This window comes from Penicillium chrysogenum (assembly GCF_028827035.1).
Source record: "Penicillium chrysogenum strain IBT 35668 chromosome Unknown utg000005l_segment0_segment0, whole genome shotgun sequence".
NCBI classification, from domain to species: Eukaryota; Fungi; Ascomycota; class Eurotiomycetes; order Eurotiales; family Aspergillaceae; genus Penicillium; species Penicillium chrysogenum.
In genome coordinates this window covers 4751080-4778281 of record NW_026622753.1, presented here as the reverse complement: position 1 = coordinate 4778281, position 27202 = coordinate 4751080, and the positions used below count along the sequence as shown (strand labels likewise).

Genomic DNA, 27202 nt, shown 5'->3' with positions numbered 1-27202 from the left:
AAACCGGGATTGAAAAAGAAACATTAGTATTTGTCATGCATTGATCATATTTTCATGCTAAATACGCAAAAGCAAGGGTATAAACAAAAATCATGCTAATATCAACAAAGAATTCCAATCACCATGCATCAAATCATCGAGCGCTCTTCCACCCATATCTAAAGCAACAGTCAGCAAATGCAATTCTGAAAGGATAAAAAAATGGACAGATAAACTCACCTCGATCTTCCCCATCTCACTCCCTTCCCGTCGAGCAACCTCCTTCGCCGAACTAACCAGTAAATCCAGATCCTCCTGATCAACCATGGTAATCATATCCCCATCGTCCTGCACCTTCATCTTCAAAGGACATTTGAAGCCGAACTTTTCCCGAATGCGATTCTCGAATTCCGCAAACTCAATCTTCGGCCCAATCATGATATACCTAGTATCATCGGGAGCATGTACTTTCGTCCTGAATTTCTGAATCTCAGGTCTCCGCGGATTCGCATGGCGGGAGTATCGCGTCGGAGAGCGAGTCCGGCGTTGTTGCGGCGACTGGCTCGGACCAGCCGGCGCACCGACGAGCTCGAAAGCGCCGTCGTGGAGCGTTGTTGCATCGCATGCATCGCTGCCATATTCTTCCTCTTCGTCGATGTATTGCGGTGGTTGGTGGCGGGATCCGCGACCCCAGCCTGTGCTGGCTAGATTGCGCTGGCTTGAGTAGGGATCGTACGGGTCTGCGTGGCCGTAGTCGGGTTCCGGTGGGTAGGTGGTTGTGTTTGAGTTTGTGTCGCTGAGGTTTCTGCGATGGCTGGTTTGCTCGCGCAGGCTGTTTCGGGTGCTTTCGGGTGTGTATCCGCGCATGGTATTTTGTCGTGAGGATGGGCCGCGCGGCTCTGAGGCTGTGCGTGTTGTGCCTATCCGTGGTTTCTCGGTCGATGCTGGTTCCTGTGCATAGGGTCGCCGGTCTAGGCTGGCGCCTGCGCGGTCTAGGTCTAGACGTGGTGGACGGACTGTTCGGAGAGATGATGATCGGTGGTGTCCGGATGCTGATTGGCTTCCTGAGCCGGATGCTGTGCTGACGGAGCGGTCGTCTGGTGGTGGTGTTGGGGGGAATACGTTGCGGTTCATGGGTGGTTCGGATTGTTGACGGGTGCGGCTGCTGAGGTTTTGGCGTACTAGGTTGGATGAGGCGAAGGAGACTCCTTCGCGGCCTTGGAGGGCTTCTTTATCAATGGGCATTGGCCTCCATTGATGATCTGATGATTGATTGCGGTCTGAGGCGGCAACTAGTCGAGCCTTGCCTAGGTAATCTTTTGTCTTGAGATTCTTGACCTTGGCTGCGTTGGGACGATAGAGGACTCCCACTGGAATTGAGAAGACAGTATAGCCCTGTATCTGGTTTAGCTTGTATCCCAGCGGATTAGTAGACTCCACATACATCGGCATTCTCGCGAATGGCATCGTCGATCACATCGTGGTCCGGGGTAACCTTTTCCTTGGCTGCATACTCAAGGTCCTGTATACCTGGGTTCATTTGCCGGAGGTAGATATAGCAGAGACCCCGGTTGAACAGGACTTCGCATGAAAAGAGGCGGAATAGCAGACCTAACTGTTCATAGTCGATGGAAGTATTCCCTCGCAGATACAGCAAAGTGTCATTAAAGTTGGCCAACGCTTCTTCAAAGTCCCCAAGCAAGAAATTAGATACGCCTTGCTGGAAGTAAGCGATTGCGAGATACCGGTCTAGGCCGACAGCACGTTGATAGCATTCTACCTGCATCAAAATCAATCAACTGTCCGGAAGAACATCTCACGGGTTCACTTACTGCTTTATGATGCTCGCCTAGCGTTGCATAGATCACTCCGCAGTTAAACAAGATCTTCGACGTGTCGGCAATCTGATCGAAGCACCGTAGGGACTCCTCAAATTCTTGATTATCGTAGGCATCAAGGGCTTGCACCCATGTTTCGATTTCCTGTTGGACAATGTCAGCATGCTTAATGTTCCGAGATCACACCAGATATATTTACTTGTTTGAGCGACATTGTCTTGGAGTTAACAACTTATTTGTCCGAGTCTCCTGTGCCTAGATGATATAGATTGGGGAAAGACTTCGGAAGTACTTTCCATCCAACTCTCTAGGGCACGATAATATTCTTCGTAGATGTCCGCCAGCTTGTGGGCTCACTTTCCAGCGCAAAGCTGGGAAAGCTCAGATAATATAATTGCCAATGGCCAAGGACTCGGTGTGACGAAAAGACCTCTCGTAAAGGGGCCAAGAACCGATGGGGCGGAACGAGGGGGAGACTTCAGAAAGTTGAAGTCGAGTAATCCCATGTAATGTGATATCCCGGGATTGACGCGAAAAGGCTGGGTACCAGTTGAAATGTATTTATAGAATATAACCCCCTCTGGAGCCGACGATATCAGATGCGATTGAGAAAGTAATTGGCTTAACGTCTTGACGGTTTGGAGAGTGGAGATGAGGGGGGGCCCAGTAACTTGGACCCCAGAAGGATTGTATTAGCGGGATAAGGGGGAAAAGAAAGGGAAAAAAGAAAAGATGAATTGTAGAGAAAATGAAAAATAAAAAAATAAAAATAAAAAAGCAAAGAAAAAGCCCAAATCTTAGAGAACCTGCAGAGGGGCTGCACGGAGGGGCAGGGGGGAAGAGGTACGGAGCACGGAGAGTACTGAAAAGGCTACTTCGACCGAAAAGGTGAGTGATGGGACAAAAATAACCCGCTTTGCTGCAGCAATTATGCACGTCTTGGTCAATAGGATCTTACAGAAGGGTTTTCCTTCTGCCGAGCCTGTGAGTGGGCAGATTTTCATCGTATTGTGATGGCACAACTTTACTCGGTCAATATTTCAATATATGCCATTCTGACTCTCCTAACCTTTTTTCCTTTTTGACTTTCATCTCTATAATTGAAAGACCCATCACATAAGGCGTCTGGACAGTGCGGGGATTTCCAAGGCTTCCCTTGGAACTGGAATGCGGTCTATCGGGGAGAATCCATTCATTGGTCCTCGGCCCCCCTGTCATCTCAATTCATTCCCCACCACGGCGCTTGCAGTGCTTTATTTAGAGTTGAACAGGGACCGAGTGTATGTTGTATGGATTTTCCAACATCTCGCTACGGGTTCATCAAAAGTAGATTGCTTGGAGATAGTAAGTTGCTCCGTACATATTCCTTGAGCCATGTTGCTGGTGCTAGGGCCGATGCTCGATCCACAGGACTATATATACACTTTACGACCATTCCTTTTCCGTTTTAGTGCTCACCTGTGGACGACATTCAACCTCTGGCGTTCCATGGTTCAATTCGAGCTGTTACACACGCAAAGTGACTCGTCCGCTGGATGGAAGTGGATGGCTTGGTATGGACTGATGCTGACGTCTGTTAGTCTTCTTATCTTCTCGCCAAGTCCCCAGTGGTGTACACCGGTAAGAAGGGTTGATGAACGTATCACCGAGTCGGTCCACTCAACACTTCGACAGTAAGAAATTTTGTTCTAGATCAATTGATGTCTATGAATATCATTCCAAGTTAAACATCAATACAATTTACTTACAGTCACAGTCTATACCAGCTGGAGGCTGTCCAAGTGTTCACCCACGGTCCACTATGAAACCGGCCCGACCCGCTCACCGAACATTGATACAAACCGTTGACGGGAGAATATTCTTCGAGGGGAAGGATAGTGACGTCGTATCACAATTGTGTTTGGAGTCTATCGCAGATACTAGCAAGCATCTCTCAATTTCGATAGCTCAATCCCATAGCCAAAGAGACTAGCGCACTCTAGACCATGATATAGCGGTGAATGATAGGCTAGAATCTCTCCGCAGTCCGCCAACGCCGCGCGGGGCCTGCAAGACGGCACAGCTGCAATACGCACAGGAAACGTCCCATCATGTGAGAACAGAGAACGCCCGGTAAGTGTAAATCCCTAGGCTCAATTGGGTCGTTAGTGGGACTTGGGTGACTTCTAGTGTGATTAATCTATAATTAGGTGGACGAGTAGCGACAGAATATGCCACTGGTGCGGTTGACCTAGAATGCCGAGAAAATGGGAGTTCGTTTTTGCTTTCTTGGACTTCCTATAAGTAAAATTGTGTGGGGGCCAATGACCAAGTGAAAAAATAGCTAGACGTGCGTCAGTTACAAGGGAAGACGCGAGTTGAAAAAGATAAAAAGGCTCAACCTTGGAAGTCATGAATGGTCGTTCTGTGCTACGATCTAGTGAACGTTCCTAGCCATCAGCGGCGCCGTTTTGTAGAAGGGTCTAGCATACTGTTAATTTTTACTTCAGTTGAGGAGGGAAACGAAGAACTAAACAAAAGAAGAAAAAGTTGAACAAATCCAGCAGGGGAACGGCGAACATCAGCCTGCGACTTGCGGTCTGAAGATTCAAAGCCGCGCAGGTGAATAGGTAGTCTGGAACAGGTATGCTTCGTTGGCAATTTACCAGCTAGGCCGCCTGGTTTGCAGTTACTACCACACTGACTTTAAGGTTGACATATATCCACTTCCCCATGCTCCTTCGCATTATGATTACCAGCCACTTCTGGCAGGAACGTTTCAACAACTCTGAATGAGCCTCGTGCTGCTCAAGCACCCCATGTGTGTCTCATATAATTGCTAGATCCATGGAAGGTCTCTATGCGTAGATGAACTCTCGGCCGTTAGGCCTTCGTTCTTCAGACTTGATTGCCATTGGCTTTAATGCCACTAGCCATGCAGCCGACTTCTTGCTGATCAGTGAGGTAATTGTGACACAGATGCATACAGCAACAGGTCCTTCCAAGGTTTACTTGACTCGAGAATCCCATGGTTGATCAAGCCTACCTAATCTCTCGAGCTAAACCAGATACACCCTGTCAGACCCACCTAGGCCCACTTGAACGTTGGATATTGAACCACTTGCATTACATGTGTACCTTAACTACCTAGGTAGGTACCTTGCAGGACTACCTGAGTGCTCTTGACTCCAACAGATTAAACCTGCGCAGAGGTACGATAGTGGCCGTCTAATAATAGTAAAGGTGGCGCGCAGAACCTTGGCTATTTGTCCAATTTGGTACTGACACCTCGGTTTTCTAGGCACCTCGTCGGGTCAGTGGACGACCCATCTATCGCGTACTATCGTCCATCAGGTCCGCATATCCCGTCACAGTCCGTGCGAGAAAGAAGGAATCAGTTGCAGGCTCTCCTGCAGGGATATCACTCGAGATCTGCCCATATATGTGTTTCAGCCATTTCCAACGGTCTTCACGCATATCTCTTCCGTAGTGGTAGAATACCCTAGGTCAATTTTGATAAAGATCCAAACCAGCATGACAGCATGAGCTATACTAAGCTTCTACAAGAGAATGTTTTCTTGCGTTCTGAACAAAGAAAGTCAGCGAAGCATCCATCTACAGTATAGATGTGGGGAGCGAAGTCGCTTGCATAAAAACAAGGATAGAAAATCTATTTATATCAGGAATTAACAAGCTAATGCCGGTAACGAAATTACGGATGTGATCTCCACGTGGGATACGGAGTAGTGGTTGGTGATCGAGTACCCACCCCGGCGCTTAAGAGCTTTTTTTGGATCAGCGAAGGTTTTCGGATATAGCAGGGATAATTCTTTGGTCTTGAGAGGGGATTACATTGCGCTAACTACATTAGACATCGCGTAAAATCTAGGTGCATCGAGCAAAATCCAGGAAGGTTCCAAAGTTCGGCCGGGAATATTCCCGTCCGAGGTCGATTATTCAACGCTGAAGACGACTATAGAGACTGATATATATAGGGAATACTTTGTTTACAGCTTAGAAACCATCTTATTGCCCTGCTTGAGGAGAACAGCGGCATCTCCGACGAGCTCATCAACGATAGCCTTGGCAGGCTTCTTCTCGTTGACAACGGCGGCAACCTTGCCCATCAGGAAGGGGCGGGCGTTGTCCAAAGCATCATCGTCGACGTCATCGGGCAAGTTCTCCATATCGTGCTCGACGGGGATGATACCCTTAGAGGTGAGCTGCTTGATCTCCTCGTGACGGTTCTCCTCCCAGTTGACGATGTAAGGGTTCTTACGAACACGCAGGGGACGACCCTATACCATCCGTTAGTAACCAGGACGGCTTGATACTGACAGTCAGGGAATACGTACAGTGAATATAATGGTACGGATGTTGTCCTCGAAGTTAGAAGTGCGGACAGCCTCCTGGTGAGCGGCGGGGGCACCGGCCTCATCAGACAGGATGAAACGGGTACCGATCCAGACAGCGGAGGCGCCGAGCATCAGGGCAGCAGCAACCGAGTTACCGTTGAAAAGACCACCAGCGGCGATGACCTGCACAGGCTGGCCGGTCAGAGGGCTCTTCTTGCCCTGGACCAACTTGGCAACGGTGGGGATGAGGACGGTGGTGGGGACATCACCGGTATGACCACCTCCCCTCACCACCCTGGGCGCAGATGATATCAACGCCAACATCCAGGGCCTTCTGGACGTGCTTGGGGTGGCCGATCATGTTCATGCAGAGGATGCCGGCACCGTGGAGCTTGTCGACAACGGCCTTGGGGGGAACACCGACGGCGGAGACGAAAAGGCTAGCCTTTTCCTGGATGATAATATCGACGAGCTCACCGAGCTTGCCCTTGGTGTAGTCGTAGCTATTTGCCGAAACAAAATGCGATTAGCACGTGCACGTGTCAACAATGGGAAAAGTGCCGCAGCGATCGAGGGTTCTTACTTGGTCTTGCGGGCACTGCCGCCAACCTGGGGGAGGAGAAGGTCGACACCGAAGGGGGCGTTCTTGTCGTGCAGGTAGCTCTTGAGTTCGGCGACCTGTTCGCGGAGCATCTCGGGGGTGTAGCCAACGCCACCGATCACACCCAGACCCCCGGCGTTGGTGACAGCGGCGGCGAGCTTGGGACCCGCAGCCACGTTCATGCCTGCCAGCAGGATGGGGTGGTTGATCTTGAGCAGATCAGTGATCGGGGTGCGGATTTGTTCTGTACAGTGGTCATGGTTAACATCGGTCTTGAAGCCATGGGCCCATGTGGAGCCATCAGTTAAGTAGAATGGGATCACATGAAAATAACTGGCAGAGTAAACATAGGGTATATAGGTCACTTACGAGGAGAAGCCATTATGAATATATGTGGAGTGAAGGTGTAAAAAGAAAACCTGGGGAAGAGAAGGGATGGGGTGCGACCAACCTATAAAGCAAAGCAACCTCGGTGGTTCACAGACTTGCGATGAGCCTCGGTCCACAGGACTTGACCGAGAGATTAGTCACGATGTTACCACCCCGGGGCCCGCGGAGGAAGTGCCGTAAGCGGGGTTGGAATTTGACACCTGAGGCATAAATTCCCACGTGTCTACCTAAGAGGACTCGACTTCTACAACATACACAGTGGAGGATGTCATATTGTTCAAATTGGCCTCTGGTCCCTGTCATACATATACTGCCACTCGACTTTGTTGCAGCCTTCTAACCATAAATAACATGCCTTTAATACTTCTGTCTAGCGTCGTCGCTCTAATCTAGCTTAGAAAAGCTTTAGAGAACTTCGCTCCTTTAGAATCTAGAGTCTTACTTAGTGATTTTGGAGAGGTACATATACCCCTTCTAGAGTACCGATATCGTCCTCTGTATTTACAGTCGGATAGTTTTGGTTTTCCGCCGGAATAGATAACATTTCAAGGTTTGGTCGTCACGCAACCGTGGAATCGAAACATATGATAGCGACTGCTCTTGACGCTGCTCTTGATAAATTCCAAAGCTTAACACGTCCCTATACTCCTAGTATAATCACGGTCTTGCCAGTTTTGGATGAATTCCCTCTTTAGAATACACTATACCGGAAAGAGGATCGACTATACGAAAAGGTTATACAGACAGAGCCTTTTAGGTTAGCGGAGCCCGAATTAGCTACCATGGCTCTAGGATCTATATTAGGCGGCGGGTAGCAGAAGCCAGGACAGATACGTTTCTTCAGCTATTTTAGAAGGATCTTTGTCTTCATTTCTATTTCCTCCCTGATACAAAGTCTTCCAACTATACAAGTCTCGTTTAGCCGTCCCTGAAAATGTCGGAACTTTTTGAAAGCCAACAATCGAAGACAGTCCCCTACTGCAACGACCGCCCTCCTCAATACGACCCCTGCCAGCCAAGCCAAGATGTACTCACCTCCGTTATTGAGAACGAGCATACCCGCCGGATATTAGTCCAACGAGTAGACGAATGGAACAGAAAGGCTCTCAGCTTATCAGATATAACTCCCATCGGACCTGGTTACTTTCAGGCTGCGAACTTTTGTCTAGAGATGAGTCAGTTCTGTACCGAGGGGGCGCAGATTGCTACAGAGCTGGCAAATGTCTATAAGGAACGCACCGTTCGAAACATCGAACTCTATACCGCTATGGAAGGTCTCACTGAGAGTGAGTTCAACCGGACCTATGCTTCTTTAGGGCGCGATGCAAACCAGCAGATGCGACACCAGCTGGCTCAGGACTACGAGGACCACGGCGACTGCTCCAGAGAGGGTGGGTACAATTCCAAACAAATAGAGCCAGCTAGAGATTGCACGTGCGATTCTCGTGACCAGTTCTTCGAGCTGTCGGCAAAGGTGGATAAGATCAATGATAAACTTAGCCAAAGCCTTCAATCCCTTGATACGGCCAGTGTTTCAAAGGAGACTCATAATGCTCCCCCAAAGCCACCTAAGAGCTTTTGGAAGAGAATTCTGAAGCATTCAGCTCAGCATTAAATGGTAAAGTGATGCCTAGAGTGATCAAATTATGACCAGACTGCCGAATATTGGTGTTTATGTTGCTTTCTACCGACTTGAACGATCTATATAGATGCATAGGTTGCTTCTGTGTGCTTTTGAGATTTCAATGCCATCCTTTTCTGAACTTCACTTTCCCATAAGATAGATTTTATATCGAAGTCAGAAGTCTATAAGTCCAATACTCAATACTTCTTCAAATACTTTTTTAACCCTATCGAAATGGTAGATCAATAAGGATTTACTACAAGATCTAACCCCGGTGGACAAAGAGTCTACAGTGAACAGCGAAATGCAGGTCCAGGAGAAAAGTCATGGTGCCCCAGGGCGCCGGCAGTATAAATTCAGACATAGTCACCTCCGAAGAGGACCAGTCGACCAAAAAGAATAAAGATAAAATCAAACCAAGAACAAAAACCAAAACCAAAACCAAAAAGAAATCAACCAAAAACCCCCTCCCTTCACTCTCACCTCCCCCTCACATCTGCACCCAGTTTTCTTCCTTCATCTCACCTCACTGAGGTCCTCGGAGAGAAGCAAAAACGGTCAAAAAGCCCAGAGGAACGCCACAAAACATCACCTCTTCGTCCCCAATATATATGATACTTCCATTTTCATTCAGCTCACCTCGCTAAGGTTCTCGGAGTGAAGAAAACGGTCAAAACAAGAGAGGAACGCCGTCGACTGAGGACCCCTTCATGTTGAGCTTTGTCAGCTGACCAACTCCTTGCCTCCGTGCGCGGCGGTCCGGAAGGAGGTCGCGAGGGCTGCGGCGCTGGCGGGGTCTAGCCTCATAAGCCAGGGGCTGGCGGGAGGGGGAGGCGGGGCGGCGCGAGGCAGGGAGTACGTATCCCGGGGGGACCGGGACGAACCTGACACCCTCGTCGGCGGCGGGCAGGGCGATATTGGGGCCTTCCGCCTCCACCAAGACGCGGAGGGGGCGACTGTTGTCGCCTTGATGACCCACAATCGTCAGCGTTTACTACTACGGCGTGGGGGTAATGATAAGGCTCTTGAGCCGTAACTTACCTGCCTCCCTCGCTCGGAGCCAGTCCTTAGTGAGGGCCTCTTGGGGACTTAGGATGGCCGTTGTCCTGTCATCCAACCTATGCCACGAGATGTCAGCCAATATGTACAAAGACACTCCAAAAGAGCCCCTAAAAAAGCTCCCAAAAGACCTTTCAAAAGACCTTCCAAAAGACCTTCCAAAAGACCTTCCAAAAGACCTTCCAAAAGACCTTCCAAAAGACCTTCCAAAAGACCTTCCAAAAGACCTTTAAGAGCTTCTAAAAGGGCTTCTATAGGGATCATAGTCTTTAACTTACGGGGTCCCTTCGGTCTTTGCGGGAGCCTCGGCCCCCTCCTCGGGCTTTTTACCCTTCTTCTTCTTCTTTTCTCGAAGAAGAAGAAGAAGAGATACCACCGCACGGGAAGGTCACGACGACGAGGATTACCCCCCAAAGGGGTGCTGGCAGTTTGGCCAGGTTGTTGATGGCGGAGGGGGTAGAGGGGACAGCGGAGGGAGGAGGCGTGGGGAGCACGGAGGGCACTTGCACGAGTGTGCGAAAGGTCATGGTAATAGTGTATTCCATAATGAGAATGTTGTTGGATAAAAAAGCATCTAGGGCCCTGGTGGAAAGACGATATACCTTCTACCCGGTAGGTTCGTGCCTACCAAATCTATACTATTTACGTCGTAACTACGTCTATAGCTTCCTATTTCACGAAGACAGTCCGCTCTGGTCTTACTGTTTGATCTGTTTGATCTAGATCGATAGAAGACCTAGCAATTTCAGTGTAGGATATCCTTGAAAGTAGTAGTTGTATATCTTTTAACGCACCAAATTTAGCACCCTTCTCTGCAATCCTTGGGAAATCAACGATCATAATTGAAATTGTCTTGGCCAAACCAAATATTAAATGGGAGATTATAGCGACCGTAGTAAGGTTATTTGACAGGAAACAAAAGACGAAAGTGGTTGTGTCCATCAACAACTGATAGGGAGCGAAGGGCGAGAACAACCATGGCTGACCTATCTGCTATTGCGAAGGGTGAGAGAGAAGGAAGGAGAATAGTTCAGTTATGGGGAGGAGAGAAGCAAGGCCTAGTATATGTTTAATGCAGAGTCTCAACAACATCTTACATATGTATCTTAAAACTTCACAAGTCCCGTGATGTTATTGAACCCAAATTCGCTGCCCACGATTCATAGAAACGGCTACGAAACCCCCGATAGGTTAACGACAATAGCAAGGAACACTATCGAGACGCTCAGGGCGAACAAGACAAACGTCAAGTCACAACTACACCCAAAGAGCCGAGATATGTTTTCTTTTTTCAAACACATTCTTGTATTGTGCTAGTGATACTTGATAAGCTCACTGCTGCATAGTAAATATTGACTTCCGCAGAAGTTTATATACATACCAAGAGTGTGTCAACAAACCCAAGGCAGTAATGTTCTGCAAATCATAAAGAAAAATCAAAAAATCAAAATTCCATCGGTCCTGCCGGTTTTAAGAAGAAAAGAAAAAGGATAACCTATCCCAGAGTAAGAGTGAAACCAGCGCTCAGAGAGCAAGAGTAGGTGTTCACGTCATCCGGGAGTTGGTAAGCATCCTTGCAGTTCGCATCTCCAGCGGCACAAGAAACCGACTTGCAGCTCGAGTCACTGGGCTGAACGGTGAAGCCAGACTTGACAAAGTCGGAAGTCTCGTCGAGATCGATGGAGGACATGTCCCAGAACAGTTTCTCGCCATCCTGGGTGTATTCGAACTGAAGAACGCTATCCTGGGACTCGCTGGTGGAGATCTTGATGGAGATACCGCCACCGTTGGAGTTGGTGGTCCAGTCTTCGCTGTAGTCACCTCCGGTGCTGAGAGTCTTCATGCTACCAGGGTCGGACGCGGTGGTCCACAGGTAGACGTCGGTACCCATGTTGTTGACGATCTGAAGACCGCCACTGCCAGAGTCGCGGGTCTCAACGGCGCCGGATTCTCCGGATCGAGCGGAGTGGGGGAGGGCAGCAGCGGTGGCAGCGAGAAGGCCGGTAAGGAAGACGTTGAAAGTCATGATGGAAGATTGTAAATTGAGGGAGTGAATGTGGTAAGACAAAGTAGTTCACTGGTTTACAGAGATACTAAAGTGACAGTAATTGAGGATCAACCTCGAATGAATGAATGACTTCAAGAAGAGAGTGACTTGAAGGATCAATGAATGTGTTTGAAGAAAGAAAGAAAAAGGAAGCCATATCTGCGGATGTCCATCTTTTTATTGCGCCTGGTGGAGTCGTCCGGATGAGGATGAAACTTTGCGAGAGGACCAAAAGGTGTGCAGGGTGTGGATAGACTACAATTATAGATGCGGGTTCAGTCAATAAGGTTGTCTTCCGAACGCAACCAGCCAATCAGACCATGCGGCTGAGGTTTCCACAAACGGTCTCGAACGCTTCGTCATCTTCCCAAGGTTGAACAGTTCGTCATCGTCTTGCGAGTGGACTTGGCGTTTTCTAGAATTTCGATTCTTAAACTTCAGATCAATCCAATCATTCAACGAGTTTGGTTCGCAAATAGAACACTTTGTTTCCACTCCGAAACAAACCCGATAGGAAAAAGAATGGGTACCCTGACATCAGTTCTTCATGGCTCCCAAGATTATCCATGCATCCGCAGCTGCCCGGCAATATAATAGAGACGCATTTTACGTCAGTTATCTGTGGCGACTTTTCACCTGGGCATTGTCCTTTTCGCCTAGAGAAATCTACAACCAAAGCAGCTGATTATTAAAATGTGGTGACACAACCTCCGGATGCTAACTATCTACTACCGAAGAGCTCGGTTACCTTCTCCGCAAGATATGCACTTTTGAGTTCAACGCTCTGGTCTTTTGTCCCACATCATATGTTCTATCCATTCAAGGGTCCAAGTCGGTTCATATAATCCACCAACTCAGCCACCTTTGTTGCCACGATATTGTGGGGCTATCAATTTGACAGTGGGCGCCAAAATTATTAGCCAGTGCTTGTTTCTCGTTGAGTCTCGTTCAATTACATTAAAAGTGCAAGGGGTTGCGGAGTACTTTGCCACCTGGGGCAAGTGGATATGTCGGACAATGCATTTAAGTCTAAGCTTCTCGCCTTTCCTGCCTTTCCTGGTTATTCCCCTCGTAGAATGTGCCTATGGCGAAGTCCACCCAAACCAGGGACACTTGCTGGCTGTATTAAGGGGAAAACACGAATGAAAATGTCACATAATGAATCTTTTTCCTTCGCCTTCTTTCTTCAGTAGCACTCGGTCACAGGAACCAACAAATAGGAAGACACTACGTAATAACATCTGCGACATTTTGGCAACTTCTTGCTAAGCCTCGTCTCAAATCCCTTCAACGTTTGCCTGAAGGTCCTCTTGTGCAATCATCTGGCCTGGCTCAAAAGCCGTGGCAAATATCTTCTCAAATTCAGTATCGGAGAGAAGGCGCACTCCAACAAGGTCATTATCCAAAATCTTGAACTCGGCTTCGAATTTGCCACTCAAGAGCGCAGCTTTCAGCAGCGCAAGTGCTTTGAAGAGGTCCAGGCCACTCTGCTTGGTATTTTTGAGAATCGTCTCAAGCTCAGCCGCTGCGTCCACTGGATTCTCGATCCATTTGACATCAGGCCGCGAGTACTTCTTTGCCAAATTCAAGACTTTGTTTTGAGTCAGGACAATGTCGTGGACGCTAACCAGGCGGTTTTTCGTCTCAGTAGCATTATTCAAAGCACCAGCAACGGCTTTTGCAACGCTCGACAGACTAGTCGAGCTGAAAGTATGCACACCATTGTCATAGACTGGGGCAGTCTGAGTCTGCAGATCGGTTAAAAACGGCATCGACATGACAAATTCCAAGAAGGGGCCAACAGCAAAGAGTGTGTACTCAATCTGTCCGCTCAGCGCCTTCTCTTTGAGATACTTCTGGATGTCTATCCATAAAGCGTTCAGCGGAAGTGTCTCGGCTCCAGGTCTGGTGGTAAGCGCCCCAAAGTCGGAAGGGATGAAGCGTCTAACGCCAGCCTTGATGCTCGCATCGATGACCGACTTCTGTACGCTAATACCAGATGTTCCGACGGTAGATACAACGGCATCCTGGCCCCGGAGAACAGCTACAAGACTGTCGATAGATGAATAATCGACTTGCACAGTCTTGATGCTGGAAGGCGGTACATCCATAGAGCGAGCCGTGCGACTCAACACCGTGACTTGAAAGCCCGTGTTCACGAGCTGCTCCAATATTGCAGATCCCAGCCATCCTTTCTGTTGACCGCGTATCAGTATAACAAACGTAGATATTTCGTTGCCACTCAACTAACCCCTAGGAGTGCGACATTCCGGATAGGCTCCATAGTAGATGAAAGTGATGTTTGAAGCGAAGTTTATATGGAGTGAGACAAGAAAGAGAAATATATTTCCAATGTGATGATAACAATATCGAAGACAGTCTCGCCATCTTTCTTAGCTAGAAATGTGACGGAATATATAGTTCTGTGTGTGATCATCGGCGGTGTCTATACTGGGCAACTCATTCATGAAATAGCAAATAATCAGACGCTACTGTACGCTCTATACTCATTCAGGCAAGTCACTCGTAGTATAGTGCAAAAGCTATCCCACTTCCATGGCTGTGTCGGAGATCAGCGGGAAGGTAACAGCAAGGTTCGCGCCATCCCCATTTAGGTAAGTCAGTCGTAGATTAGCGTTCTAAGCTTAACCAATTAGGAACCGTTTGTTCTACCCCACCGTCTGGGTCACTCAAGGTCAACTCAAGACTCGCAATATATCTGACCGTCTTTCTAATGTCTCGATAGCCGCATAAAGATACACCGTGGGTCATTTTACATCTGCCAACAGACCAGCTTTTGGTGCCCAAGGGGCAGTGCTGGTACCGTTGCAACGTTCTTTTACTGGATCATTTTTGGAACCTCATTCTGCCACCATCCATGGCATCTGCCAGAGCTAGCCCGGCTTGTGGGAACTGCAGATCTAGGAGAATCAAGGTTTGCTCACCACTTCCAAAACACTTTTATCGGCTTTGTTCTCCAGGCTAACCTCTCGATAGTGCAACCTCCTCCGACCAAGATGCAGCCAGTGCGCTCGAGCTGGTCTAGACTGTACCGGTTATAGGTCTCAGTCAGATCTGCTTTTTCGTGATCAGACCACATCGACAATTCGGAGGTTGCATGCTTCAAGTACTAGGCAGACCACGGTTAACAAGCATACCACGTGTTGGAGCCCAGTCGTAACCAGAACCACTTTTAACGTCGAAGAACTTGCACAAAAAGTATTTTCTGACAACTTTGCGATTTTGGGTGGAGAATGCAAGAAGTGGATGGTTTCCGGCGCGGAGCACCCTTCTTCCGTCACTGTCAGCCTCACCTCTGTTGGCCTCGCTGCACTTGCTGTTGTCCACAAAAATCCCGATATGATGGATCTGGCGCGCAGAAAATACAACTTTGCCATAAGGATCCTCACTAAAGCAACCATTGGTCATCATAGCGGTGGGATTGAACAATCTGTGGCTGGAAGTTTCATTTTGTCTATCTTCGAGGTTCTGTGTTCTGAAATCCCACTAATACAACTTTACCCACCAGACTGACGGATGGTTGGTGTTGCAGATGATAACATGTGATAGACACTCCTCTTCATATGCCTGGCAAAAGCATGTCCACGGCGCTGCCGCATTCTTGGGCTATTTGTGTTCTACCAACGGTCTACCAGTCTCACCGGTGAAAGAAATTATAGAGATATGTTACACCACGGTACGTTGGAATGTCATTAGAGCAAGGAATCTACTAACAACTCGTACTTTCGAGACACTGGCGTGTCTTATCAGTGGCAAGACGGTTCCGCAATTCTTACTGGAATTACCAGGTCGCTTTGGAGCGTCATCAAATACCCCAGAAGACGACGAGGATCCCTTGTTATCAGCAATGAGACTCTTTACTATTTTGGGTACCTTGGTGAATAGTCGTGTGCTGGCCAACCAGAGCTTTTCCCCACCTGACCAGCTAGTTGTACTGGCTATAAAAAGTGATCAAACCCTCCAAAACTGGGCGACTTCACTTCCCGCGTCGTGGGCGTATCACGAGCTTCCTAAAGGCCCACAATACATTTACCAGGACGTTTGGTATGCTCGAATGTGGAACTACTTCCGCCTAGCCCGCATTTTAGCCAACCGGATAATCATCGACAGTTGCGACATCATGGTCCCCGCAATGCTTCCAAGCGATATTTTCAAGCTACAACATGCCCAGTCATATGCCGCTATTACGCTCCTGTCACAGGAGATCTACAGCAGCCTCCCTTTCATGTTCAAATTGGAACAAGTGCCTGCTACCTCTCTACCACTCTCGGCAGCCCTTTTCTTCACAGCCACTTTGTTGCAATCTCTACTGGGACTTACAGATAGAGATACTCTCATTCATGACTGGTCATCTCCAGCATCTGAGGTCCTAGGAGAAAGTTTTACTTTTACGAAGGGCATCGTGATGCAGAATCTTCGCTAGGCGAGGGAGATGATATATATTACGTTGAGGCTTGGCGGCGTCGGAAGAAGAACCGGATAGCCTAAGATTCTTAGTCGGTGTTGATATATTTTCCCTTGGGCATCTCTGCAGATTCGTCAGTTGCTAAGAACACCTGCAACGACAGCTGAGTCTCCATAGCAGCCTTGGTTTACCCGGGTGGACTGGTGATGGATACAGTGAGGATGCTAGCCAGAAAAACTTTGCTTCCTAGGGCTTTGCGAGTCTTGCATATTTATCTCCAGGGATATGTTAGTTGAAAGAGGTCTAAGCTGAATATGTATTATATGATCCATATGAAAACCTCGGTTCCCATCGTAGCCCTCCTTCATCTTGTCATTCTTCTCATCCATCCTTCTGACCCTTCACGTCATTATCAAAACCATCAGGCTCACGAGAGGACCACTCGTGAGCAGTATCCAGACATTTCACTTTCACTCCCACACACTGTGAGCAAATGTTAAAATTGTTGCAATCTTCACACCTGCGATATGGAGTATCCGTCGGTATAGGCAGGGTGCACACATCGCAACTCTGCGACTGGTCCAAATCAACGAAAGACCATGGCTTGTCGTTACTACCTTGGGTGATTCGAGTCCCAAACTTTTGTGTATACTCCTGGCGCACCATGTCAAGGACTCGACCACGCCCAGTCCCTATCACCCACCAGATCAAGTCCCGACCAAGTCCATCCAAGTTTGACTGCCGCCCCGCTAATGTGGTCAGCTTGTCGATGGCCTCTTCATGCCCCTTTCTCATTGCGGCTGGCAGTGGCATTGCGCTATACCGGTCCTTCGCATTTGCAGGGAGGCGTGGAAGGAGAAGTTGCACCGCTCTGCTGGGGCCTCGTGCAATAACATAGAACAGTGGCGCGCATCCTCTTTCAACGCGAATGTCAATCTTGAACTTTGTGGAACGAAGGAAATTGGTGATGACTTCTAGTTGGTCATGTGGTGGTATATAGCGCAAGAGCCTCCTGTCATCAAAATTCCCGCTCTCGATGGCCGCGCCCCTCTCTAGCAGCAGATTAACAACGTCCAGATGACCAGACACCGAAGCTATACGTAGCGGAGTCCCCATATAGAACTCCACACTGTCGATGTCCGCCCCTTTGTCGAGCAGCAAATTGACAATATCGGGTGAGTCATTCAACGAAGCAAGGTGTAAAGGCACGACACCACCATTCGCCACACTATTGAGAACCGCACCCTTATCGAGCAAAAGAGTGACAGCTTCTATAGAATTACCGAGTACAGCAAAATGTAAAGACGTAAAGCCGTCTTTGTCCACACTGGCAATGTCTGCCCCTCTTTCAAGCAATAGAGTAGCAACGTCCACAGAGCCATGCCAAGAAGCCAGATGAAGGGACGTCCGACCATCAGGTGTTGCGCTATCAATACCTGCCCCTTTCTCAAGCAATAAAGTGACAATATCAACATAGCCATTCTCAGAAGCCAGATGAAGGGGCGTCATACCATCAGGTGTTGCGCTATCAATACCTGCCCCTTTCTCAAGCAATAAAGTAACAATATCAACATAGCCTTTCTCAGAAGCCACATGAAGGGACGTCCAACCATCTGATGTTGCGCTATCAATAGCTGCCCCTTTCTCAAGCAATAGAGCAACAATATCAACAGAGCCATCCCAAGAAGCCAGATGAAGGGGCGTCCAACTATCAGGTGTTGCGCTATCAATAGCAGCCCCTTTCTCAAGCAATAGAGTAGAAACGTCCACAGAGCCATTCCAAGAAGCCAGATGAAGGGGCGTCATACCATCAGGTGTTGCGCTATCAATAGCAGCCCCTTTCTCAAGCAATAAAGTAACAATATCAAAATAGCCTTCCTCAGAAGCCACATGAAGGGACGTCCTACCATCTGATTTTGCACTATCAATAGCTGCCCCTTTCTCAAGCAATAGAGTAACAATATCAACAGAGCCATCCCAAGAAGCCAGATGAAGGGACGTCCAACCATCAGGTGCTCCGCTACCAAGAGACACTCCCTTGTTGAGCAGTATAGTAACGATGTCCAAAAAGCCTCTCTCAGAAGCGACGTTTAGCGGTGTGAAGCCATCTTGATTGGCGGTCTCAAGGTTTGCTCCGCTTAAAACAAGGGTCTTGACAACTTCAACGTGACCTCGGTAGCAAGCACAAGAGAGAGGCGTCCTTCCAAATTCATCTTGGACGTTGATATCTGCTCCTCTCTCAATAAGAAGTCGAACAATGTCTAAAAGTCCTTGATGTGAGGCCATGTTCATCGGCGCCCATTTGAATGTGTTGCTACGGTTGATGTCTGCACCTTTATCAAGTAATTGGCGCACAACTTCAATATGACCTGTGCAGCAGGAGTTGTAGAGGGGTGTATTCCCATACTCGTTCTGGACGTTGATATCTGCTCCTCTCTCAATAAGAAGTAGAACAATGTCTAGAAATCCTCTGTAGGAGGCGACATTCACCGCCGTCCATTCGTCTTGGCAGCGATACTCGATTTCTGCGCCTTCATCAAGCAATAGGCGCACAACCTCACTATGGCCTGCATTGCAAGCGCAATAAAGAGGTGTCCGTCCAGACCCAGTCGGGACGTTAACATTTGCTCCTTTTTGAATAAGGAGTTGAACAATGCCTAGGAACCCGCCATCGGAGGCAGCAACTAGGGGTATCCATCTGTCTTGTCTGTCGATCATATCTGGTTCCCTTTGAAGGAGCATTTGGGCCACCTGGTGATGGCCATTTGAGCAGGCACAATAAAGTGGCGTTTTCGATCCATCGGATCCATTGTGGGTATTAACGCCCTTCTCAAGAAGCAGTTTTACTACTTCGGTATGCCCATTGCAAGCGGCAGCTTGAAGAGGGGTGTGCTCATTATCGCCGGCGATCTCGAGATCGGCGCCACTGTCTAAGAGCTTCACGACAGCCTCCAGGTTCCCTCTTTCGCAGGCTGCTACTAATGGCGTCCGTCCAAACTTCCCCTGTTCATTTATAGAGTATTTATTGCTTCGCAAGAGGAGGTCCATAGTGTCAGTCAGACCAAGCCATGCAGCGTAGTACAAAGGGCTCATGGAGAGGGTCTGGGTAGGTTGCCCGTCTTTAAATACCGATAAGTCCGAATTGTCTGCACAATTGGAAGGCCCTATCTCTTGTTCGTCATCAGCAGTCGATGAGTCTGAATCCTCTCCGCTGTCGACACATGTTATTCTTTGTGACTCATCACTCGAGTCGAGCCATTCCTTCCACGAGGCCCAGTTTGGGTTTTCGACATCAAAAAGCTGGTTCAGAGATTTCACCAGGTCCGAGTCACGCATATTTCCGAGAGAGGCGTGCTGATACCATGATCTGGTAGCGTAATTCCGGAAAGAGTCGAGGACCTCGTCTCTTCCCTCCTCAGAGGTTTCTTGCCAAACTCCTTCGCAGTCAATGTAACAAAGACACATCTTGGCAGCCAAAAGGTTCTCAATTCCTTCGGTAGAAGATTTCAAGCTGGAGTTCAATTGTAGTAATCTCCCTGACGCTGGAAGGTTGCAAAGCAAGTATTCCTTGACAGTGAAATGAGCCAAATGTACCGTTATAGACCTAGGGTCATATCCTGCCATGGGATTTCGAATATCAATCAATGACCCACCAAGTCTCATTATTTCTGTTTCGATGTAGCTATCGTTGATTCTATCCGGGACCTCGTCAATTCTGACCTCATCACAATTTGCGCTGATCGATAGGGCTCCAGCTATCTCAGAGACCGAAAGCGGCCGAAGGGCAAACGCGGCCCATCGTAGTAAAGAGATAGTCCGTTCCCTATTATCGTCGGAGAGAAGTGAGATTCCCATCCATTCTCGGTCGTAGGTCTTGCTGAGACCAGGAGGAGTGGAATTGATTGCTTTTTCGAGTTGTTTTGGACTTTTCCAATCGCGCAGCTGACTTTCCTGCATCTGGACCCAGAGAAATTGTCCGTTACAACGTTCAGCCAATTTTTGAGAAATATCGCTCTTTGTCGCCTCCGTCATTGTTGATAACTTTTTGTTCACTATGCTCCGTGAAAACATGTCGAGATCGGACCGGACGTCCTCGGGTGTGATACTGTGCTGAATGATAATGGTGTCGTTGGTACTAGACTTGTTGACAAGACAAGCCCGGATCTCTGGCTCATCACGACTCACTACCAAAATTCGAGTAGATGTACCATAGATTGCTCGTTGCAATGCTTCCAAAAAGTCAACGATTGAAGCACCATCGTTGGAGTTATGGTCCTGCTCAACCCATCTACATTCATCGAGGCCGTCCAAGATAAATGTGCAATGGGGGACCTTTATGACAAGATCACGCAAAAGCTTTAGAGTATCGCCGCGAGTTGCTCTCTGCCCTTGTTGCATTGTCAATCTCTCGCGGGCTAAAGAAAAAAGGACAGGGTGACATAACAACTGGGATGGCCATATCCTAATTGCAATAAATGGGTCTCTTCTGCTTTCAAAGTCGGACGAGAAGAAAAAATAAGCAATGGGGCCCTTCGAATTGGAAGAAACGCTCTCAATAACTCTCGCACATATGACTGACTTCCCAGAGCCGGCATGACCATTGATCCAGAGGACCTTAGCACATCCATCTGGGAAGTCTGGCGAGGTCCACTCGAGGAACCAGGGTTGATGCAAAACCCACTCGCAAGTGCCTTCAATTTTCCTCTCGGTAAATATCTCGTACAGATCATTCGTAGAGGTAGATCCGAGCAGCCATGCATGTAAATCTCGTCTATACTCATCTAGAATCATGAACCGTGAGCTAGGAAAAATGAAGGGAAATTGGGGTGGGGACAACCTTCCATCTGAGTCTCCATACGCTTTAACAGGTTTTCGAGTTCAGTTCGCCATGCATCTGTCTCCAGCACTGTGTCTGTAGAGCCAAAAAGAATGTTGATGAGTTTTCCAAATTCGCTACAGAAAAACATGGCCACTCACCGCCAGTAGGCTTCCTTCCCTTATATCCCTTTAGATCCTCGATTGGTATCAAGTTATGGAGAGTTTCCACCAATTTGGAGAAATGATCAACTTGGGCGACACGCTTAGCTTTGGTTCTGAGTACCCATCCAATTTTCTGCCGCTTGGATTCGCGGGGAGGGTGGCGGTGGAACAGCTGGTCATTATTGGACTTCTCATCAGCTCCCAGCATCGGTGTCAAAAACGCTTTATCTTCATCACGGCAAACAGCATTGATTGCGAAGAGGACTTCTTTGATAGTAGACCCAATTTTTGGGTCGTCAAGAAGGACGTTATGGTCATATGAGAGTTCGTCGTCTTCCAGGCCCACGGCCAGACCCCATCTTGCGAGTCGAATCTTTTGGGCTTTAAATTGGGCGACAAGAGCGCGAAACTCGAAATCGTAGTCTTTCCACGAATCGAATCTTTCAACAGCGTCCAAGCAAGTACTGAAAAGACCTGCTAGCCCTATAATCCCGATAGCAAAGCTGACAGGCTCCATGGAGTATATACCTAGGCGCCCCCAGGTGTTTCTTGTATTTCCAAAGTTGTGATGTTTGAGATGATGATCCTTGGTTTTGGTCGGGTAGCTGTGGGGCTGAGGGGCAACCTTGGATCAACGCCCTTAGCCCCGAACTAGCGGCTCTTTATATAAGCAAGGCTGACAGCCCTCCCTGGAGCCCTGGAGCCCTTCACGGGCCCCTCAGGTGCACTTTTTCGACCTCGGGAGATCACAACCACCTGCAAAACCCAAGAGACAACTGCTGGAGCGGGGGTGAAGTGTCGGCGACACACTGAACGATTCCCATCTTTACTTGAGTAAGGTCTAGAAGGTCATAATGACATCGTCCATGAATTGCCTAGCCGAGCCATTTTCTAAGATAAATGCAGACGGGTCTTTGAGAACGGCCGGTATCAGCTGGATTTGCGGTACCCGTGAGTTAGCGAATGCATTATGTTATTGACCGCTTGGTCGCTGATTATAGCATATAACTAGGTAGCATTTGGTATTTCAAATTCGACTTAAATATTGAGTACTAAAGTGACCTCCTTCAGCGATCCGGGGAAGAGCCCTGCGGCCTCTTGAAGTACCATCCCACATACCACAAGTGGGTCCATAAACTATATACAGTTGGCATTCCGATCTACATCGTAGTGGTTGAGAGCTGCTTGAGGAGGCGCAGACGATAGATTATGCATTGCTATCTGTGAGCACTATTCGACCCACGGGTTATTAGCAGGATCCCAAGCGACATGCGGCTTGTATTGTCTATTTCATCAGTCATCTAAAGGACGAAGAAAACGAATGTGAATGAAATCTTGGGGTTTAGCCACCAGGCCATGAAAAGGCAAATACCAGTCTTAGAACCAGCCGTGAGCATGAATTTTCGGTCTTTAATGTACAATGCTTCAAAACCGTAGGGCGCGGTATTAAAAGCGAGGGGGAAAGTAGGAACAAAACGGGAGCCTCTGTGCTATGTTGTTTAGGAACAATGATATCAACCGAACGCCTGAGGAGAGAGGGAGTATTGATGCGAAGATGTTGTTATGAAGACAAAGGTAGAAGGGAGGATACGTTGATGGTGACCGAAGGAAGATATGAACCGAGGAGGGAATTCAAGCGTGGGCCTTCTGCTCCGACGCAGGGAGGGGAGGAAGCTAATAATATCCATCGTTAGCAGACACGTCCAATTGTATACCCGGAAGGTCACAAATCCAACATACCTCGAGCTTTGTGTTATCGGCCATCATGCGCTGGAAACCAATACCGACACCCTCGATGACAGCGAGGAAGACGGCACACATAATAGCGGAGTTTCGGGCGGCCTTATAACCACCACGGATAGCAAGGGAGCCACCAGTAAAGAAACCAGCAATGATAGCATTATAGGGATCTTCCTTCTTGCGGATACCCTTAATTGAACAGTCATAAATACTGAAAAGACCTCCCCAACAGCCGAAGTTACCGCCGAGAACGGGGGCGCGGGCTTTGATTGCTGTGAGGGCACCTATCCGGCGCTCGCCGTACGGGCTGTTGCGGAATCCCTTAACACCATGCCAGACAGCACCTCCAATAGCACCCATAGCGAAGGCACCGCCAAAGTCGCTCAGGGCAACCCAGGGACAGGGATCGCGCGTGTGATCCATGATGTGTGAATATGGTGGACAGGATGATAATTGGGAAGAAAAAAGTGGATCACCGGATGAAAAATAGTCGTGAAAGGCGCGAGAGTGATAAAGGTTGAGGATGTATTAACGGCAATAAACCCAGCGGTGACACGAGATAAGGTGATGGCTTAAGAAATTCTAGATAGGGTACACGTGATCTTGAAAAGATGTCGCTGGCAGGTTTGCAATGTTTGCATATAATTGATGCCTCGGGTGTAAACTGGTATCTTTTCCCCTAGGTCATGTGACGGCCTTCCGCGATATGGTGGCTTGACTTGGCGCATCTTCTCAAACATTCACTCGTCGTGGCAATGGAGAGCAAAGATCCCCTAATCCTGACTTTTTGCGTTGCAGAGCTGGGGGAGTGGAGTCCGTCAGTCCTGCTACCGGTGATTGAACCAGAATTTGGGGCGCATCTGGAGGTTACTGCCGAATCCTTATATGTGTGGGTGGCTTTGTGGAGTAGATTGCACAATTTAGAACGAGTTCTTACATGTCGAGGCATATTTAGCAACAAATTACACTCCAATTCTGGGGGTGGGCTTTATTCGGTGGGTTACCCACATTATGCTTTGTCTGGATGTCGTCGGGACCAGGGTACTTACCGCAAGTCCTTTATTTGCTGATTTCTCGGATGGCACAATTAAGCGCATGATAGTGCCATATGACTGAGTCATGATGAGTGGCCGATGATGGCTGCTTTTAATTGGTCCAACATACCAAGAGATGGCATTAGAATCAATACTTCATCTTGACCACCCGCTTGTCGCCGGATTCCAGCGTCCCTCATAATCCTTCCGTCAAGTCAACACAGAACTATGGCTCTGTTCCACCTGCCGTACTAATCGAATGCACTCAGAGTGGAACCTTGAAAGGGGTCTACGAATGCCGACCTTTGCAAAACCACCAAATGGTAGTAGTCGCATCAGCTAAACAAGACTACTATCTACTCATGATGCCGATTTGCGAACGGTGAGCACCTCCCCAATTATATTATCCAGCTGTCCTCCTCAGAGTCATCCTCCCAATCATCCCCTGATTCACCTTCGAGGTTCAGAATATCATCGTGTTGAAAATACCGGTAAACCCGGGTGGTCTGGTTCGTGTCGGTGATTAACAACTTCATCCTCGGCTTGGACGAAGTCTGGTTTGCCCGTATGACCCAGGTTTGCAGACAACGGACCAACTGCTCCAGATCCCCCACCGCTTCGTCCGTCTCGTACGATGAGATATTGTCAATTATGCAGATCATCGTGATTCCCTTCTTAACCTGGGTAATCAACATCCCGAAAAGCCAGCACAGTTTCTTCAATGAAAACTCCTCGATCCGTGATAATGCATGTTTCGTGATCTGCGAAAGGTCAAATTGGACTCGATGGGAGTCGTACGAGAGGAGCTGACCGATCAAGCTGGCGATTAACCCCGTGGCACCAGCCCGGCGACCGATCTCCGCGCGACTGGCCGTATGGAGCGAGCAAAAGTGAGTCAGAATCAGCACTTTGGGATCGGGAGCGGACTCGTAAGCGATCCTTGCGCAGAGGTGTGTCAAAGCCGATGTGCCATCTTCAGAGTCAAAGTGACCTTGAACGAGTAGGGAGGCGTTTTTCCTCTCAGTCTTGTTGATCCAGTTTTGAAACTGGGCTGATCTCGTAATGAAGGGAAGTTTTTGGGATTCGCATTTGTTGAACCTGCTGGGGTGAACGTTCGTGCCACGGTCACTGGCGACCTTGGTTTCGTCGAATGCGAGGAGGTGCAAAAGGCCTTCGGTGGTGATCAGGGGCTCCTCGGGCTTGGGGAAAGATTGATGTCGGCGATGAGTCCGTTGGGGAACGTTTAAATGATCGTTAGATTGAGAATTGACACATAGGGTGAGCAAATCTCTTAGATCTGGTAGGTCGGTTATGGATGGACTCCGCGAAGGCTGGATCCCCGGGGAAGGGTTTGCACTGATAGAGTTTTGAAGTTGAACGCCGGCGAGAGACAATCGAGGGGACGCTAGATTTTCATTTTTCAGGTTCAGATTTGATAAAAAGTTTGACAGTTGCATGATACTAACCATCCATACTGTCGGACAGAAGTTCGCCTTTGCTATCGAGAGAAGGGTGTCCAGAGTAGAGCACGTATAGATTGACATAGATGTCCGTCCGGCTACCTTCTATGTTGTGAGAACTCTGCTTGATGCCTTGAATGTCTTCGTTGATATTCTGTATAGTTTGGTGGTTCGTGAGCTCTGCCTCTCGAGAAAGAGAGGTGGCGCGCTCCCTGAGGTCGGAAATCGTCTGTCGTAGAGAGTCTTTCGAATTCGGCCCCTTGAAGACCGTCGAAATAAAATGTCCTATGCAAAGATTGAAAAAAAAAGAAAATCAGAGACGCGACCTTCCCACTCTGGAGACAGAGCAAATATGTGTACTTACTAGACTTTGATTCAAGACAGTAATAAACGATTTCCCGCAGCACAATAAGAACGTGGTTACAAAGGTCAGCCATCTTTTCCAGCATATTAATACTCAACCTAGGAACTCTGTACGCATCCAGGTAGAACCGGGCTTCGTACAAGATCTCGGGTATGTCCGACAGTGCCACAAAAACTAGGCTATCCAGCTTGTGAGTTTCATCAAGGGCCTACATAGCGTCAGTCGGAGCTTGCGGGTTGAGAATCAACTCGATCTGGAATGTTCCTGCTGTCATACCGATAACAATAGCTTGAGTCCTCCTGTACAATCCTCGCTTAGCATAGATCGTGTCGAATATGATAGATGCATACGTACCGCATATAGTAGACCCATAATCCCCAGCTGGAAGCAGGTCTAACCACCCCTTCAGCGACTCCGTATATCTCCCGAATTTGGAAATCGCTTTGCCAATCGGTCCACCTCCATGACGGGTCTTGTAGTAGTTCTGGGCATTTTGCAGCTCCTTCATCACATCCGACCAGTGTACTTTCTGGCCTGATGGCATAGGCTGGCTGACTTGAAATTGGCCAGGTTTGCACAATTTCAGACGGAAAGCGTCTAGCGCCTCATTTAAGGCCTGAACATTGTTGGTCGTGCTTTTGAAAGACTCCTCACTAACAAAATAGCCCTCGATAATAAGTGATAGGTTCCGGGATTTTCGGCATATGATGAGCGGAAGGTGAATACACACACATTCGTTGCTTACACTCTAGCTCATCCTGAGCTGCGTCCTTCTCGGGGAGGAAGGAGTTGATGCGATGAACAAATTTGATTTTTTCTTCGTCTTCGGCAGTGGTTTGGTGATTCTCAATGAAGCTCGCGGGGATATTAGTTGAATGGCGGACTGGGAACTTGGCTACGGGTTGTTTTGCCATCCTGTTCGTGGCCTATGTTGCCTGAAGAAAACACAAAGATGTTCTTAGTTAGATGGTGGTGTTATGGAGTGACCAAACCCTCCTATGCCCCTGTCAGTTCAAGAGTCAGGTCAACTCCGACCACTAAGGGGAGGAATGGTGAGGGGTAGGGTTGAGGGATTATATCAGATCAATCATTGGCCCGAAGTCCCAAGTACTCCCTGTCAAGATCATTTCCACGTCCTTTGCTGACACTCAAACTAAATATAGCGCGGCTTGGCGGGGACATTCGATCGGCCGCAGTTCATCGCACCACGCTAGAGGGGAGAAAGCTGACAAGTATTTGCTGATGGCGAGCAAGGGCCAGGAGGTATGGTAAAGGAACTACTCCGTATTAGGAAGGATTTATGCCTAGTGGAGACACGTGTATGTG

At 48.3% G+C, this 27202-nt stretch overlaps 11 protein-coding genes across 11 annotated transcripts; 3 read left to right on the top strand and 8 right to left on the bottom strand.

Annotated features, from left to right (window-relative positions):
- Nucleotides 1-128: 128 nt before the first annotated feature.
- Nucleotides 129-2031, bottom strand: N7489_010208 (putative PB1 domain protein; the record flags this gene model as incomplete). Its single annotated transcript, XM_056715957.1, has 5 exons — nucleotides 129-158; nucleotides 220-1374; nucleotides 1424-1759; nucleotides 1812-1961; nucleotides 2017-2031. 5 exons carry the CDS (start codon nucleotides 2029-2031, stop codon nucleotides 129-131), a joined length of 1686 nt encoding a protein of 561 aa, XP_056563579.1.
- Nucleotides 2032-3191: 1160 nt separating this feature from the next.
- On the top strand, nucleotides 3192-3622 carry N7489_010207 (uncharacterized protein; the record flags this gene model as incomplete). Its single annotated transcript, XM_056715956.1, has 2 exons — nucleotides 3192-3370; nucleotides 3568-3622. The coding sequence occupies 2 exons, from the start codon at nucleotides 3192-3194 to the stop codon at nucleotides 3620-3622; spliced, it is 234 nt and encodes a 77-aa protein (XP_056563578.1).
- Nucleotides 3623-5803: 2181 nt separating this feature from the next.
- On the bottom strand, nucleotides 5804-7134 carry N7489_010206 (nitronate monooxygenase; the record flags this gene model as incomplete). Its single annotated transcript, XM_056715955.1, is given in 5 exon segments — nucleotides 5804-6094; nucleotides 6152-6432; nucleotides 6443-6654; nucleotides 6735-6996; nucleotides 7122-7134. The coding sequence occupies 5 exon segments, from the start codon at nucleotides 7132-7134 to the stop codon at nucleotides 5804-5806; spliced, it is 1059 nt and encodes a 352-aa protein (XP_056563577.1).
- A 942-nt stretch (nucleotides 7135-8076) lies between these two features.
- On the top strand, nucleotides 8077-8757 carry N7489_010205 (uncharacterized protein; the record flags this gene model as incomplete). Its single annotated transcript, XM_056715954.1, has 1 exon — nucleotides 8077-8757. The coding sequence occupies one exon, from the start codon at nucleotides 8077-8079 to the stop codon at nucleotides 8755-8757; it is 681 nt and encodes a 226-aa protein (XP_056563576.1).
- Nucleotides 8758-9436: 679 nt separating this feature from the next.
- Nucleotides 9437-10352, bottom strand: N7489_010204 (uncharacterized protein; the record flags this gene model as incomplete). Its single annotated transcript, XM_056715953.1, has 4 exons — nucleotides 9437-9732; nucleotides 9808-9884; nucleotides 10104-10173; nucleotides 10199-10352. The coding sequence occupies 4 exons, from the start codon at nucleotides 10350-10352 to the stop codon at nucleotides 9437-9439; spliced, it is 597 nt and encodes a 198-aa protein (XP_056563575.1).
- A 968-nt stretch (nucleotides 10353-11320) lies between these two features.
- On the bottom strand, nucleotides 11321-11851 carry N7489_010203 (uncharacterized protein; the record flags this gene model as incomplete). Its single annotated transcript, XM_056715952.1, has 1 exon — nucleotides 11321-11851. The coding sequence occupies one exon, from the start codon at nucleotides 11849-11851 to the stop codon at nucleotides 11321-11323; it is 531 nt and encodes a 176-aa protein (XP_056563574.1).
- A 1298-nt stretch (nucleotides 11852-13149) lies between these two features.
- Nucleotides 13150-14156, bottom strand: N7489_010202 (aromatic alcohol reductase; the record flags this gene model as incomplete). The annotated part of the gene is made up of 2 exons (XM_056715951.1): nucleotides 13150-14067; nucleotides 14124-14156. The coding sequence occupies 2 exons, from the start codon at nucleotides 14154-14156 to the stop codon at nucleotides 13150-13152; spliced, it is 951 nt and encodes a 316-aa protein (XP_056563573.1).
- Nucleotides 14157-14750: 594 nt separating this feature from the next.
- N7489_010201 (Zn(II)2Cys6 transcription factor domain-containing protein) lies at nucleotides 14751-16316 on the top strand (the record flags this gene model as incomplete). The annotated part of the gene is made up of 4 exons (XM_056715950.1): nucleotides 14751-14807; nucleotides 14870-15363; nucleotides 15443-15569; nucleotides 15624-16316. The coding sequence occupies 4 exons, from the start codon at nucleotides 14751-14753 to the stop codon at nucleotides 16314-16316; spliced, it is 1371 nt and encodes a 456-aa protein (XP_056563572.1).
- A 363-nt stretch (nucleotides 16317-16679) lies between these two features.
- On the bottom strand, nucleotides 16680-21795 carry N7489_010200 (uncharacterized protein; the record flags this gene model as incomplete). The annotated part of the gene is made up of 3 exons (XM_056715949.1): nucleotides 16680-21079; nucleotides 21136-21210; nucleotides 21276-21795. 3 exons carry the CDS (start codon nucleotides 21793-21795, stop codon nucleotides 16680-16682), a joined length of 4995 nt encoding a protein of 1664 aa, XP_056563571.1.
- Nucleotides 21796-22910: 1115 nt separating this feature from the next.
- N7489_010199 (uncharacterized protein) lies at nucleotides 22911-23441 on the bottom strand (the record flags this gene model as incomplete). Its single annotated transcript, XM_056715948.1, has 2 exons — nucleotides 22911-22952; nucleotides 23019-23441. 2 exons carry the CDS (start codon nucleotides 23439-23441, stop codon nucleotides 22911-22913), a joined length of 465 nt encoding a protein of 154 aa, XP_056563570.1.
- Nucleotides 23442-24450: 1009 nt separating this feature from the next.
- Nucleotides 24451-26790, bottom strand: N7489_010198 (uncharacterized protein; the record flags this gene model as incomplete). Its single annotated transcript, XM_056715947.1, has 6 exons — nucleotides 24451-25457; nucleotides 25519-25797; nucleotides 25877-26084; nucleotides 26153-26175; nucleotides 26231-26529; nucleotides 26609-26790. 6 exons carry the CDS (start codon nucleotides 26788-26790, stop codon nucleotides 24451-24453), a joined length of 1998 nt encoding a protein of 665 aa, XP_056563569.1.
- Between the last annotated feature and the right edge of the window lie 412 nt (nucleotides 26791-27202).